The following is a 14,080-nucleotide window of genomic DNA, read 5'->3' as shown; positions in this document are numbered from 1 at the left end:
GGGGACTCTGGGACGGCAGGGGAGTCTGGGAAGGGAGAGAAGGCTGTGAACTTGGAGGGAGGGAGAACAAGAGGGCAGCGGAAGAGGGGAAGGCAGAGGGCACACAGACCCGAGGAGGGAAAGGGCGACGAAGCAGGCTGCGGGGGGACGGAGACACTCGGGCAGAGAGAGGGAGCTGGACAGAGATGAAGTTACAGGGGTCCCTGGCCTGCCTGCTGCTGGCCCTGTGCCTGGGCCATGGGGCTGCTGGCCCAGTGCAGAGTGGAAGGGAGAGCACCGAACAAGAGTCGGGACCTGTCCCGCAGAATGGCGTTGGGGAGGTCTATGGCCATCCAGGGGAAGGGATCAGGGAGCTGGGGGACACTTTCAGCCATTCCCTTGAGAACACTGGGGAAGAGGTCGGCAGGCTGATCGAGAGCGGTGTTGAGCACGGAGTGGATGCGGCCCGCAGCTCCGAGTCCTGGGTGAGTGAGGGGACCCCAAGGTGGATGTGGCGCTGTGGGCTGGGAATCTTGGGGCATGGCCGAAGGGATGAACGGGTTTCTTACCTGTGGCTTCCTGGGGCACTTCCTCTCAACCATGTCCCTGCCTTTTCTGACTGCTCTCCACCTCACGCTGTGTGGCCACCTCCCTCGTCAGCGTCCCAGAGGGCCACCCTACATGCAGATGTGTTGTCTTTGCAGGGAACATCTGGCGGCCATGGCATGTTGGGCCATAGCCAGGGCAATCTTGGAGGTCCAGGGTCTCCCTGGGGCCAGGGACATCCTGGAGGCTCAGAAGGCAGCTTTGGAACCAGCTCTCTGGGAGGGTCCTCAGGTCAGGCAGGCAGCGGAGGGTCACTCAACTTTGGGACCAATGTTCAGGTAAACTGACCACCTGCCCGGCCACCCGCCCCGTCCTCCTGCTCAGTCCACACTTTCCAGCCTCCCTGGTTCTTCCAGATCCCACAGTCCCACCCTCTCCGCAGGGAGCAGTGGCCCAGCCTGGCTATGGTTCAGTGAGAGGCAGCAGCCAAAATTCAGGGGTAAGAAGAAGAGTCCAGGGTAGAGTGGGCGGCTGCTGCATGTGACAGAAGGAGAGGGGGTTGGGGGTGGGGGTGGGGACAAAAAGGAAGGGAAGAGGGGGAAGGTGGGATGGGGTAAGATGGACTGGGAAGAGATGGGTGCGGGGAGGAGACAAGAGGGGACGAGCACAGGCGGCAGGTGAGGCCTGGCTTGTGGAGCTGACGCTGAAGGCAGTCTAGACCCACTGGTTGGGTCCCCTTCCTTCTGCAGTGCACCAACGCCCCGCCATCCGGCTCTGGTGGAAGCTCCAGCAACTCTGGGGTAAGAGGAGGAGTAGCCTGTGGAGGGCAGGGGACACTCTGCTCCCCTGCAGGAGGGCAAGGGGAGGAGGGACACAGTCCTGCTGCTTGTCCTCCACCCTCCATCCTGCCCCTCAGGAAAGCAGCAGCTCACAGGGCAGTGGCAGCAGCAGTAACCATGGTGGCAGCAGCAATGGCGGCAGCAGCAGTGGCGGCAGCAATAACCATGGTGGCAGCAGCAGTGGTGGCAGCAGCAGCCATGGTGGCAGCAGCAGTGGCGGCAGCAGCCATGGTGGCAGCAGCCATGGTGGCAGCAGCAGTGGCGGCAGCTCTGGGGCCAGCCGGGTAGGTTTGCCCTTGTCTGGGGGCAGGGATGGGATGCGGGTGCTGGAGGTGCTGCTCAGGAAACGGCTCTGGGTGGCCTGAAGGCTGCCGCAGCTCTGGAGTGGGCGGCACCACTGGCAGTGGTCCTGGGGCTCCCTCTGCTTCTGTTCCCCACCTTCCCAGTCCAGCCACAGAAGCTGCCCTGCCTACTCCTGCCTACTCCTCTTCCTTCCCTTCCACTCCACTACAGGAGGGAAATCCTACCTCCTGTCTAATCTCTATTTCTCGCCCACTTGGCAAGTCTGAGTAGAGCTGGGAGTGTGGAGGGAAGAAAAGAGGTGGGCGCAGAAAAATATGACACGGGTTTGGGAAGCTCTCAGAACTTGGGAGGACGTGTACCGGGCTGCGGTGCACCCCCGAGGCTCACCGGTGCACGGGAGGCCCAGGAGGGGTGCCTTAGAGGAGGGCTCCGGGAGAGGGACCTGGAGTCAGGGAGCCACGCTGGGCTCCTTGGAGCTCTGGGAAGGGGCCTCCGGCAGGAGAATGTAAGAAATGACCAGAAACCCAAATAGCAAGCTGCTTTAACCTGCTGCTCCTTATATTTCCCTCTTTTCCCCTGGCTAGGAACGACCTTTAGAAAATTCTAGGGATTTGGATCAAAGTTTTTCAGTCTCCAAGGTAAGGACTCCACAATTCCATTTCTTTCCCACATTCTAAGAAACCGGGAGGGGAGAGGAGGGGCTGGGGCAGAAGGAGCCTCACCTGCCCTCTGGTGGCCGAGCGGCGGCTGCGGTGTGGCCGGTCGGGTGGGAGGCGGGGCAACAGCTCAGACTCGTCCCCAAATCGTCTCCGGCTTCCAAATTCACACCTGGTCTTCTCCGTGCTCAGAACAACTTCCCTTCCGGCTAACGATGGGCACGGAACGGAGGTTGGAGAAAGGGTGGTGTTTATAAAAAACCCACAAAATCCCTGGAAACTGCCTGGTCCTCTGCGAGTCTGGCCCAGCCAGCGTGTGAACCCCGCTTTCCCTCGCAGGAATCCGACTCCGGCCGTTCCTCAGGCAGCAGCGGAAGCGGGGGTGGAAATAAGCCCGAGGTCAGTGGTGGGGACTCGCCTGGGCACACATCTCCCCCAAACTGTGGGAAGAAAAAGAAGAGGGGTCGGCCCCTTGCCGGCTGGGGAGCGAGGGTCACTGCTGAGGAGGAGCCAGTTACAAGGCTGCCATTTCAGGGCTGGGACTGGTGTTTGGGAGGGGACAGAGAGAAAGTCTTCCCTTCCCCCCGCAGTGTGACAACCCAGGGAATGAAGCCCGAGTGGCTGGAGGATCTGGGAGTCAGGTAAGCCTGCCTGTCTTTTGTCACTGTCACTGTCACTGTGCCAGCTCTCAGGAGTCCACTGGGCTCAGCCCCATTCCTTTCAGTTTGTCCCTGGGGAACTGGCAATCTAGGCGGAAGAAACCGAAGGCACACTCCTAATCACGCCAGCAGGCTCCAGAGTCATAGTCAGTTGTGAATCTTTGTGACACACCTCTCCTCACACCACAGGTGGGGCTGTGGTGGTTTTAGAAACACGATCATTGCAGTTGTCCCATCCCCTGCTAGCGACCATGCCGTGAACTCCAGCACAGAAGCGCTCTGGAGCGCACACTTCCTCCTAGTGGTTCTGGAAATCTGGACGTCAGGGTCAGCAGAGTAAGAGCGACGTGTGCACACCAGAGGCCTTGTGCAAGTGCAGGGCCTGATGCCGCAGGCCTGTGGAGCTGAGATTCCGCAGTTCTCGCCATCCAGGCTGCTTTGGTGGCAGTGAGCCCCGCAGGGCAAGGAACAAGGCCAGAAGGGGGACGGTGGCTGGTGGCCGTGGGCTGCCCTAAGATGAACTGGCTGCCTGCGAGCTCCTCGGGTGTTAGGAAGCTGGCAGCCCCGACCCTTGTTGTGGTACTGGAGATTGGATCAGGGGTGCTCTGCTACTGAGTTCATCCCAGCCCTTTTTATTGTTTATTTTGAGACATGGCCTCCCTACGTTGCCCAGGCCGGCCTTGAACTTGTGATCTTCCTGTCTCAGCCTCCGGAGGAGCTTGGTTTACATGTGTGAGCCACTCTGACTGGCAGGGTGCTAAACTCATGTTGATTCACAAGTTTAAAAACAAAACAAAACACTTGTCTCAGTTTCTAACTCTTATTTCTAGTTTTTGATACCCCAAGGTCTTAGGTACATAGGGAGTCAAAAATCTCAGTCTTTCCCTCTGTGGTTTCTGCTTGTGGTGTATTGCTTCCCATACCATCTCTTTCCTTCCCAGGATCATAAATACTTACATCATTTTATTTTTCTCACTGTAACTCTTTAATCCATCTGAACTTTACTTTGCTTCTGGTTGGTCTAGTCCCACTCCTTAATCTATCCAGACTTAGCCTACACCGATTGGACTGGGGAGTCCTTTATAAGGGGAAAATAAGCTAAAAGCAGAAGGGAGAAACTGATGAAGTATAATTAATATTTTCCCCCACTACTTAGCTGATATTTCCAGCCACACATATCACATCATTTCCACTACTGATTTGAGATGCCGCTAGTAAATACCTTCATATCTGGGGGGAGCTTCTGGGAGTTCTGATTTGCTAAATAGATCCATCCATTCTGGCAAAGGTAGTCACATGGCTTTATTTACAGTTGGTACATTACTATCTGTCAGCACAAGTCTCCTCTTGTCACTGGTCGTTTCCAGTGTCTTCCTACCTACTCCTAAGCCCTTTATCCTTCCAGATGAATTTTAAAATTATTTCAACAACTTCCCAAGGAGAATTCCAGAAGGACTTTTAGAGGAATCATGTTGTCAACACGTATATTTTTGAAGATGGCCTCAGGATCTGGAACAGGGATCTGGATTTCACTGTCTTACCCCCCTGGGACTTTGGTGGAGAACAGAGAGGACCCAGCAGTTCCAGGAACATTGGGGTAGAGAGGTGGCAGGCCTTGAAAGGAGGGGCTGAGCCCCAGTGAGTGGGATGAAGGCCAGCTGTCCTGCTGCTATGGGAGCAGAGCAGGCCTTTGCACATCCTGGCTGGGCTTACATGTTAGCTCTGGGAATGAGAAAGCGACACTGAGGAACCTACCTCTAATTTGGGAGGAGAATAACAGGTGTACTGGGCCACCTGGGCTCCTGCTGGCTTGTCAGCTGGCATCTCCTTTCTACCCAATGCAGACATGAGCCCAGCTGGGGTCCTCCAGTTTGAGTCAATGCAGCCCAACAACCTGACTTGTTCCTGCTTTAAAGCCAGGGGAAAGTTTAGACCCTTCCTCTTGGATTTGGGGCAGCGTGCAGAAATGAGTATCAGAAGAAATGGTGATGTTATCCATAAACACCATAAGTGATCAGGAACTTGGTCCATCATGTGAGGTTGAAATAGGATCTGCCAGGGAAGATGGCATTCCTTGGAGAGAAGGAGCTGCTTCTTGGGGTCCTGGGAAGTCCTCTGTCATGCTCATGTCTCAGTCCCCTGGTTGCTGAAATGCCTTATCTACTGCTGTCCTGCCTCTCCTCCCCACTGACTTCTCCGCTTTCTGTCTCCCTAGGAAAGCAGAGAGCACAGTCACCTCCTTGGGGGTTCCAATCATCAGGTGAGCCGGGGGCAGCCAGGGTAGGCTTTAGCAGAAGGATGGTGGGTGTGGGACAGAATGCCAAGGACCTGGGGAAAGAAACAAAAATGTCCGTTTCTTCTTGTAAGTTGCTTTGAAACTGTGTCAGTTGGCCTTTGGGAGACCAAGATGGCAGCCTAGGCTCCCCACCCAGCTCCTTCATTTGCTCATCTCCCCCTTCTTTCCAGCTGGGGTCAGAGCCATAGTATTTTTGCAAGGGGGAAAACAGAAGTAACAGAAGAGTGGCCAAAGGGTTATTTTTAAAAATCATACTTAAGAAGTCAGTGTTGAGAAATCTAAGAAGTCAGTGTTGAGAAGTGGAAAGGTACTGAACTTTGAGCTAGAGATGGGGGTTCACTTGTTATCTGTGCATCCTTAGGCAAGCCAGTTAACCTCTCTGAGCCGAGGTTTCTTTGATTAAAAAGGAAATGGTGGGGGCTGAGGATATAGCTCAGTTGGTAGAGTGCTTGCCTCCTAAGCACAAGGCCCTGGGTTCAATCCCCAGCACCAAAAAAAAAAAAAAAAAAAAAAAAGGGGGGGGGGGTGGATAGTGAAGTCTGACTTGCTTACCAACCTCAGTTACTATAGAGCTTTCTGGATTATAACCAGACCAAGATGGTGCAGAGTCCAGATATGGAGACAGATCCTGAGGTCAGCTGCCGGCCACTTCTTGAATTTCAGTCCATTTCATCTGTAAAATGGACTCAGCTCCTGCATAGGGATATGGCTGGCTAAGGCATGGTGCTTGGCACACTGGGGGACCACACATTAGCTACTCTCCCTCTGAGTGGTGTTTTGGGATAGGAGTGTGTGGCGGCAGGGTGTGAATCTGATTCAAAGGCCTGGGTGGGGCTACGTAGAGTCATCCTAGGAAGGCTTTTCGAGGTGGGAATTTGAGGTGCCATATAATGAAGAGGAGAAGGTGGGTTTACAGAGAGGAGAAGAGAAGTCTGAGCAATGGTGGAGATGAGTCGGCCCGGAGCAGGTGGGCAGATGAATCATGACAGAATGTAGGTGCCTTGAACTGATCAGTCCCTTCTTCCCACCCAGGGGCAAGGGTCCAGTGGGGACAGTGGAAGAGGCGATGCTGTCAGCGGACTCAATACCGTGGTGAGTGGAGGCATTTGTCTGCCTTGGGCTGGGACCATGCTGTCAAGCACTCCCTGCCTCCCCTCTTGACACCCTATCTCCTGCCCCTCTCTCTTGTTCACAAAGTGGGTTCTTGATCTCACCCCTTTTCTCATTGGTTCCTTAGAACTCTCAGACATCTCCTGGGCTCTTCAATTTTGACACTTTCTGGAAGGTGAGTTCTGTGAGATCACTCTGCCCCCTCTCCTTTAGAAAACCGACCCCTGTCCCTTGGTCCTACAGTCTGAAATCCTCTTTCTATACCAATAGTCAGCATAAGTTCTTGACTTCTGGTCTGAAGCCCTAAGCTGAATACATCCTGACCTGTTTGGACATTCTTTTTGTTTCCTTTGCAGAATTTTAAATCCAAACTGGGTTTCATTAACTGGGATGCCATAGAAAAGGTACGCGCTGGCAGGCCGTGCAGTCCTGATCTTGGTGGGAGGGGAATACGGGGAAGAAGCCAGACCTCTGCTTGGTGAGCCAGGGGAGCGGGGAGCGATCATGACAGCCACTAAGAAGGTATTCCAGAAGTGCTAAAACCCAAACCCAAACCCAACCAACCAAGCAAAGCTGGGGGAAGGCCAGCAGAGGCCTGAAAAGGTGGGGAGAATCTGGACACAATGGGGAGTTGGGAAGAGGGCACGGGAGGAGCCTCTTGGGTGCCTCAACATGTAGACCTGACCCAGTTCTGAACCTTAGTTTCCCCTGTAGACCCGGAAGGAAGGTTAGGAAAAAGTAAGTAGGCCTGATCTTAAAGGGTAGCTTGCATGGGGAGTCAAGTAGACCTAAGAGGCCACGTGAGGATGGACACATTCAGAGAGAAAAAGGCAAAGGAATGGAACAGCTGCCCAGGGCCCCATGGGTGACTGGCGTTAGCCTGGGCCTTGTTCATATGTAATCTTAGACCATAGCTGGGACCTAGGACCTCTGTCTCCTTCCTCCCTTCCCACCCCTCCCTCTTGCAGGGCGTCCTCTGGGCAGGCTGATTTGAGGGGGCTGGGCTGGAAGGGAGGGAACGAAGGGGCAATGAACAATCCAGATGCACTCCCCAGGCAGAAGCTGTGACTTGGTGACCCACTGCTGTGATTTGTTTGAGCTGCTCTTTTGGTTTGTTTTAAAGACTATGCATTAGAGGGCTAGGGATGTGGCTCAGTGGTAGAGTGCTTGTCTGGCATGCATAAGGCCCTGGGTTCCTTCCCAGCTCCATTAAAAAAAAAAAAAAAAATGGCTGGGTGTGGTGGTGCACGTGCGTAATTCTAGCGGCTCAGGAGCCCGAGGCTGGAGGATCTCAAGTTCGAAGCCAGTCTCAGCAACGTAGTGAGGCCCTAAGCAACTTAGGGAGACCCTGTCTCAATAAAAAAATTTAAAAAAGGGCTGGGGATGTGGTTAAGTGCCCCTGGGTTCAATCTCTGGTTCAAAAAGAAAAAAAAAAAAAAAAAAAAAAAAAAAAAAAGTATTGAATTAGTTGCTAACATTTAAAAATTGAGAGACTTCACTTAATAATTTGGGTTTCGGTCCTCTCTTGAAAAATCTGGTAACCCAAGGCCCCTTTGTTCCTGGGACAATGAATGACAGGTGGGGACTGAGCAGCAGCTACTTTTTGGGGTGGGCTCTTGCTCTTCAGGGGTTGCACTGCCCCACCCGACTGGCCCAGGGAGCATGAGGTTTTGAGGCCTAGTGCAAAAGAATAAAGCCTAGGATCCCTGCCTTCCCAAGACTTGTGGTCTCTATGGGGGAAATGGCTGGTGATGAGTAGAACCCGAACCTGGGAAAGTGGCGTCTGATCTCTTGGGAATGAGGTGGAGTGTGAGAAAGAAGAAGGCAAAAGACCCCAGCTCCAGGGCTGGGGAGATAGCTCAGCTGGTAGAGTGCTTGCCTCGAAAGCACAAGGCCCTGAGTTCGATCCCCAGTACCATGGAAAAAAAAAAAAAAAAAAGCCCCCAGTGAAGTTCTGGTTTAAGTAAACAAAATTAATTCTCTATTTTATAGAAAACAGTTTCTGGTAGGGGTAAGACTCCTTGCTGTGTGGACCTTGGGTACTTGGGGTCTGATGGGCGAGCCAGGGGACACATCACACTTCCCACAGGACCAGGAGAGTGCCAAACATTTTTGCCCATCTGTTGGGGCAGTAGGAGCGTGATCACAGTGAGGCAGGACCATAATGGCCAGTCTCCTGGAGAGGCAGGTCCTGTAGGAAGAGGGGCAGCAGGGCAGAGTGGGGGTGGGGGAGCTGAGGATGTCCCCCAGATGAGGAGTGAAGACAGGGGAGCCACATTAATGCTCCAGGTGAGGTGTGAGGGTTCTCAGGCCAAGCAGGGCTATCTGGATTTGCCTATTTGACAGTGGCAGGCTGAAAGGTCCCTGGAGATTTCTAGAACAGGGCTCCATGCTACCCTGCCTTGGCCCACCATGCCCCCTAATTCCTGTTCCTCAAGCTCCCTCTTAGAACCTATTTCTTTGCCCAGGACCAGAGGAGCTTTCGCATCCCGTGACCTCCAGACAAGGAGCTACCAGCTGGATGGGAGCCCCCCACTCCCTTCTTAAAACACCATGCCCTCGTCCCCAGTCTAGACCCTCACCCTTGAAATAAACCGTAGCTGCCCCACATTCTGGTCTCCGATGCTTTTTTCCGTCTCCACTGTTGTCCAGGGCTGGGGAGGGGAGGTGCAGACCCACAGCTTTGGGAGATGCCCAGGAGGTGGCCCTGCAGGTGAAGCTGCGGGGAGTTCTGGAAGCAGGTCCTGGTCCTGAGGTTCTGCTGAAATTATGGTGTCCCCCCAAACCCAGGAGGGGTGCCAGATGAGGGAAGAACAGTGGCTCTGTGCTGGGGGAGGGCGGGTGGGTTAATGGCTCAGATCTAACTTCTCTCCCTCCATTTCCAAAACAGTTTCTGGTGTCCTTAAAGACTCCCAGAGTCCCCTTCAAATCTTAGTTACAGTGAGATTCTGAAGGCTGAGACGTGTCAGGAGCCCTAGTCAGGGCTTAGGTGAGCAGGGCTGGGCACCCTGCTAACCTGCACCCCACCTTTCATCCACAGGGCCGAGTCCCGTCCCCCAGCACCCGAGCCCTTCTCTACTTCCGCCGCCTCTGGGAGGTAGGAGAATTCTGTTTTTGAAGAATTGGGAATCGTGGTCATCATGTCCTTCCCCATGCCTCCCTCAAGGCGGCTACCCTCAGTTCCAGCCCACCTGTCCCCAAATTGCCTCTCTTGATTTTTGAGAAGGGTCATCTCCCCCAAATCTTGTCACCAATGCCATCTCAAACCTGAACACTCACAATCTCCTGCGCACTCACCTTCATCAAATTGCATTCTGTCAAGTCCACTGCCAAGGCCACGTGGAAACCTGCCCATTGCTGCCACTTCCCACCCTCTGAGTACTGCCCACCCCACCAAGGCCCTCTTATCTCTCCTTCTCCCTCCAGAATTTCAAACACAGAACTCCTTTCTTCAACTGGAAAGAAATTACTGAGGTAAGGGGGCCAGCACTTCTCTTTTCCAGGTGAGGAAGCTCAGCTCTGGGGGACTAGGGGAGCTGGTTCCTTGGCAGGTGGCATGCTGATGCTGCTGTCCCAGTTTCTTCCCCTCCCTGCTGAGGGCGGGCGCCTCCTCCCTTCCCACCCTGAGTGGAGGTGGGGTGGGAGAGGGAGTCGGTGAGTCACTGAAGGAGTCGGTGGGAGGGCCTGCCCAGGATAAAAGCCCAGGGCTCCAGGAACGGGGCCTCCACAGGCACAGAATCATGAAGCCAGCCACTGCCTCTGCTCTGCTGCTGATCCTGCTGGGCTTGGCCTGGCTCAGGGGGAGCCACAGCTGGGTGGGTATTTCAGGGTGAGCAGGTGGAGGGGGACCATGAGGTGGGGAAGACAAGGGGATCTGGGACTGAGGTCAGCTCTAGGTACCAAAAAGTGGCACTGGGGAGAAAACTGGAGGGCAAAACAGGAGTATGGAAATCAAGTCAGGTTCAAGTGTAGGCAGGTGCAGAACATTTGAGTATCTGAATCCTGCGGAGGATGAGCAGGATCTCTGGGGACTGCAGAAGACCACACCTTGATTCTGCATGGCCATTGGCCTTTGGGAATCAGAACCCTTGGGCACTGGTCAAGGGTCATCCACCTGGGCCAGGCATGTGAGGCTGTACAGGTGGGACAAGGCCCTTGGCTGAGTGTTGGCATGCACGCAGGTAGGTCCAATGTCGCTATGTTGTCTGTTTTTTTTCAAGAAAATCTAGAAATGTGATTTTTAATTGTTTGCAACCAGTTTAAGGAAAAAAAAAAAAAGTCCTAGCAAAAAAATGTCTGAAAGCCTGTGGACAACCAGTTTGTGACCTCGGTGTCGGAGCAAAGAGTGGGGTTAAGGCTCAAGGTCAGGTGTGAATAAGGTGGAGAGTTAAGTCAGATAGGACTTCCTGGTATTGCTCCCTGGTTTTTTTTTGTTTTGTTTTGTTTTTTAAGCTTTCCCTTTTAGCTAAGAGCTAACCTAGTTGCTTAGCTTCAGTGATAATAGCTGGTCCTTCCAAGGACCTTGCAGAGAATAGCACTGGTGTGCGCATTAAAGCGCCTGCAAGGGAGCAGCAGGGGAAGGTGTAATGAAAAGGTTGGCTGCGGTTGAGGGGCCTGGTCTGCCCCAGAGGAGCCTGTGTGGGTTCAATTCTTGCCATTCTGGTGCACTCACAGGCTAGAGTTGCCAAAGCTCCCAGTGTGTGGGTCAGGGTGGTGCTGCCCAACCTGGCTCTCCACCATCACTCCCCAACCCTGAGTGTGGAAATCTGTGTCCTACATCTATCTGGGCCACTGGTTTAGAATGGAGGGGTTGGGTAGGTAGGGCTCCAAGAGGAAGGCAGCGCCTAGGCAGCAGGATGCATGAGCTCTGGAAGCCCAGCAAGGCTGAAGGACCGCGCAGATGCTAGCTGCGGCTCTCTTCTCCCTCCCAGGATGCAGACATGTCAACACTCCAGAAGAGGGCTGGCGGTGCTGATCAGGTGGGTGTCCTTGTCCTCAGACTCCCCTGGAAGGCCCGTGGTCCCTCCCAGCCCTATTCCTGAGTCTGGCCAATCTGAAATTCTGTTACTCCCCCAACCAATAGTTTTCTCAGTTTGGTTTAGGAAGGCAAGAGGTGCCAGTGGTAACTTCCAAGGCAAGACATCTGCCCCCTGATGGCTTGATTTAGTCTCCACTTCTTCCTTGGTTTCCTAACCTCGCCTCCCAAGTCACACTTGAGGAGTTAGGAGAAGTACCCGGGAGGGAGGAGGCAGGCCCTTCGGGCTGGACAGTCTGGTAGTGAGGTGAGGCCTGGGCTCTGGCTGGTGGGAGCTGTCTATGAAACCCATGACAGGAGGGGAGACAGCAGGGCTTTAAGAAACATCCATTTGGGGCAGGGCAGTGGGGTGTTTCTTCCAGAACAGAATGCCTTCATCCTTTCTTTCCCTTCCATACCCCACGCCCTGCCCCCTCTTGCTCCCACAGAACTACAATTACCAGCAGGCACATTCTACACCCCCCTATGGGCAGTTCTCAATCAAGACCCCTCCTAAGGTGAGACTTGCAACTACCCTGATTTCCCATGATGGGGACTGTCTCCACAATGGGGAGAGGAAGAGGGCATTCACTGTAGGGTCCCCCGTGTTCACTTTGAAATACAGGCCTCCACCTCCCTTCTCAGGTGCCCTGAGAGCAGTTTGGAAGTGGGGACCAGAGGGAGGGTTAGTATTCCTCACGGTTATGAGGAGGCTGAAAATAGGCAGTCTTGAGCAACAGAGAAAACCAGGAAAAATCTGAAGATCCTTTTAGAAACAGAATGTGGCTCTAACAAATGACATCCCAGGACAAACAAACAGGTGGCTTTTCTTTCTTTGTAGTGTTTGCTCTCTGTCAACTTCTTTTTTGAGTGTGTGTGTGTATTGGGGGGTGGTGGTAGGAAAGCAGACTGGCACTTTGGGGGAGCTAGTCCTGGAACTCTTGGTGGGAAACCAAATACTTCATGCCTCAAAGAATATAAAAGGAAAAGTAAAAATACTTGAGAAGTTTGTTTTGCTCAGTTGCAAAGAAAGCAATCTTATAACATCAGGAAAAGAATATGCTAGATACTAATTAGCCTGCAAAGAAAAATAGGAATTTTTCCCTCCGTTGCTCCAGACGATAAAACCCCTCCCCCTTCCTATAGTCATTGTATACTCAGGGGCCATATCCAATATGGTGTTTTCTATATTGGATATGTATGTACTTACCATGGATAAGTAAGTACTTAGGATGACAAATTTGCTGTGGGAAAAGATCCAGTCAGACTCAATGTCCAGTCAGACTGAAGGTCCTTGGTGATAATCCTGGCTTGTGCCCCTGCCACTGGGCCCTTGGTGAGCCCCGAGGACAAGGCAGTGCAGAAGCCACTGTAGCCCCACACTACCACTTCTGATCCTCTCTTTTCAGGGAGGAGCCTCGATTTCTTCCTCGGTAAGTATGGGGGCTGAGAAAAGTAGGCTCCAGAAAGAAGGGGCCTAGGGCCAGAAAGGGTGGAAGGCACAGTGCAATGTCTGGTCAGCCATTCTCCTCATCCTTTAGGCTTCCCGGGTGCAACCTGGCCTGCTGCAGTGGGTGAAGTTTTGGTAGGTAAGTGTCGGAGTGAGCCGCACAAGGCTGCCTCCTCGGAGCTGGGGCAGAGTCACCTCCAGGGCAGGGCTGGGTCTTTGACATCTCCTGGAACCTCAGTTCTGACTAGCTACCTGAAGTCAGGTTTCCTTTGGGTGGATGCTGTAAAGAGATTAAGGAGAAGCTAACTCCATTGTGGGGCGTGGAAAGAAAATCACCGAGGATACTTGGAGAGAACATATGAGTGTGGAATGAAGGTCTGGACAGAAGGGACACCACAGAGCCTCAGACAGGCAGTAGGGTGGCAACTATCCCGGGGGACTGTAGAGAGGCAAGACTTTTAGGGTTCATAGGTGGGATGACGTGAGGCTCTAGAGGGGAAGTTGTTATTGATTGACTTGGTGGAACCACAAAATCTGTTTTAGGTAGGAGCAAAATGTGAGGGAAACTAAAGGTGGAACAGGTAGGGCAGCAATAAAGCTGCTGGAGCCCGGAAGCCAGATGAAAGCATATCTGGTCTCAACAGATTTAGGAATGATCACATTCTATCATTTGATCTTTATTTTTTTCCCTAGAAAATCACTTCCAGTCACTACTGAGACCTCATAAACACCAGTCTCCAAGGAGTCTGACTGGACTGCCCTCCAGATGTCCCAGCCAGTGCCACCCCTGCTGGGTGCCAGCATCCCCGATTTCTAGACTGGGGACCTGGTTCACCTGTTCCTCGTTTCTTCCCACTCCACCGTGGTGTCTCTGTAACCACCAGCCTCATGGGATAAACCAGATGCTTCTTCACCTGTTCCATTTGTAACATGAAATCACTGCAACAATTTTGTAGGAGGAACTTCCTCCTCTTGGGTTTTTCTGTGGAAGTAAAACATGAATCTTTTTCCCCTAAGACTTTCTCAGATTGTATTTTTTAACACAACATAATGGCCTGAATCTAGGAGGATGGGAGTGATTTGGTGGCAAATGGTCTGCTTTCCTGCTGAGAGTGGTATCAAGCATGGTATGCTGAGAGATAAGACGTGGGATTTAGTCCTGACTTGACACAAAGCAGCTAGCTGATCACATCATGCCTGTTTCCTCATCTGTAAAACAAAAAACAAA

At 53.0% G+C, this 14,080-nt stretch overlaps 1 protein-coding gene across 1 annotated transcript; it reads left to right on the top strand.

The window, feature by feature from the left end:
* DMKN (dermokine) lies at window positions 1-13,868 on the top strand. Its single transcript, XM_079118355.1, has 19 exons — window positions 1-464; window positions 684-863; window positions 968-1,024; window positions 1,275-1,325; window positions 1,442-1,648; window positions 2,252-2,305; window positions 2,663-2,722; window positions 2,914-2,964; window positions 5,198-5,242; window positions 6,311-6,370; window positions 6,516-6,563; window positions 6,745-6,792; window positions 9,429-9,485; window positions 9,815-9,862; window positions 11,320-11,367; window positions 11,852-11,920; window positions 12,812-12,835; window positions 12,944-12,991; window positions 13,546-13,868. The coding sequence occupies exons 1-18, from the start codon at window positions 186-188 to the stop codon at window positions 12,989-12,991; spliced, it is 1,434 nt and encodes a 477-aa protein (XP_078974481.1). The 5' UTR covers window positions 1-185; the 3' UTR covers window positions 13,546-13,868.
* Window positions 13,869-14,080: the final 212 nt, after the last annotated feature.

This window comes from Sciurus vulgaris (genome assembly GCF_902686455.1).
Source record: "Sciurus vulgaris genome assembly, chromosome: 17".
NCBI lineage: Eukaryota > Metazoa > Chordata > Mammalia > Rodentia > Sciuridae > Sciurus > Sciurus vulgaris.
The sequence above is the reverse complement of the archived record's forward strand: the minus strand, read 5'-3'. Positions and strand labels throughout refer to the sequence as shown.

Excerpts from the sequence above, each read along its gene's own strand:
- DMKN (XM_079118355.1), top strand. The coding sequence starts at position 186 with ATGAAGTTACAGGGGTCCCTGGCCTGCCTGCTGCTGGCCCTGTGCCTG. Across the intron at positions 2,723-2,913 it reads GGGGTGGAAATAAGCCCGAG|TGTGACAACCCAGGGAATGA; the intron begins GTCAGTGGTGGG and ends TTCCCCCCGCAG. Across the intron at positions 9,863-11,319 it reads ACTGGAAAGAAATTACTGAG|GATGCAGACATGTCAACACT; the intron begins GTAAGGGGGCCA and ends TCTCCCTCCCAG.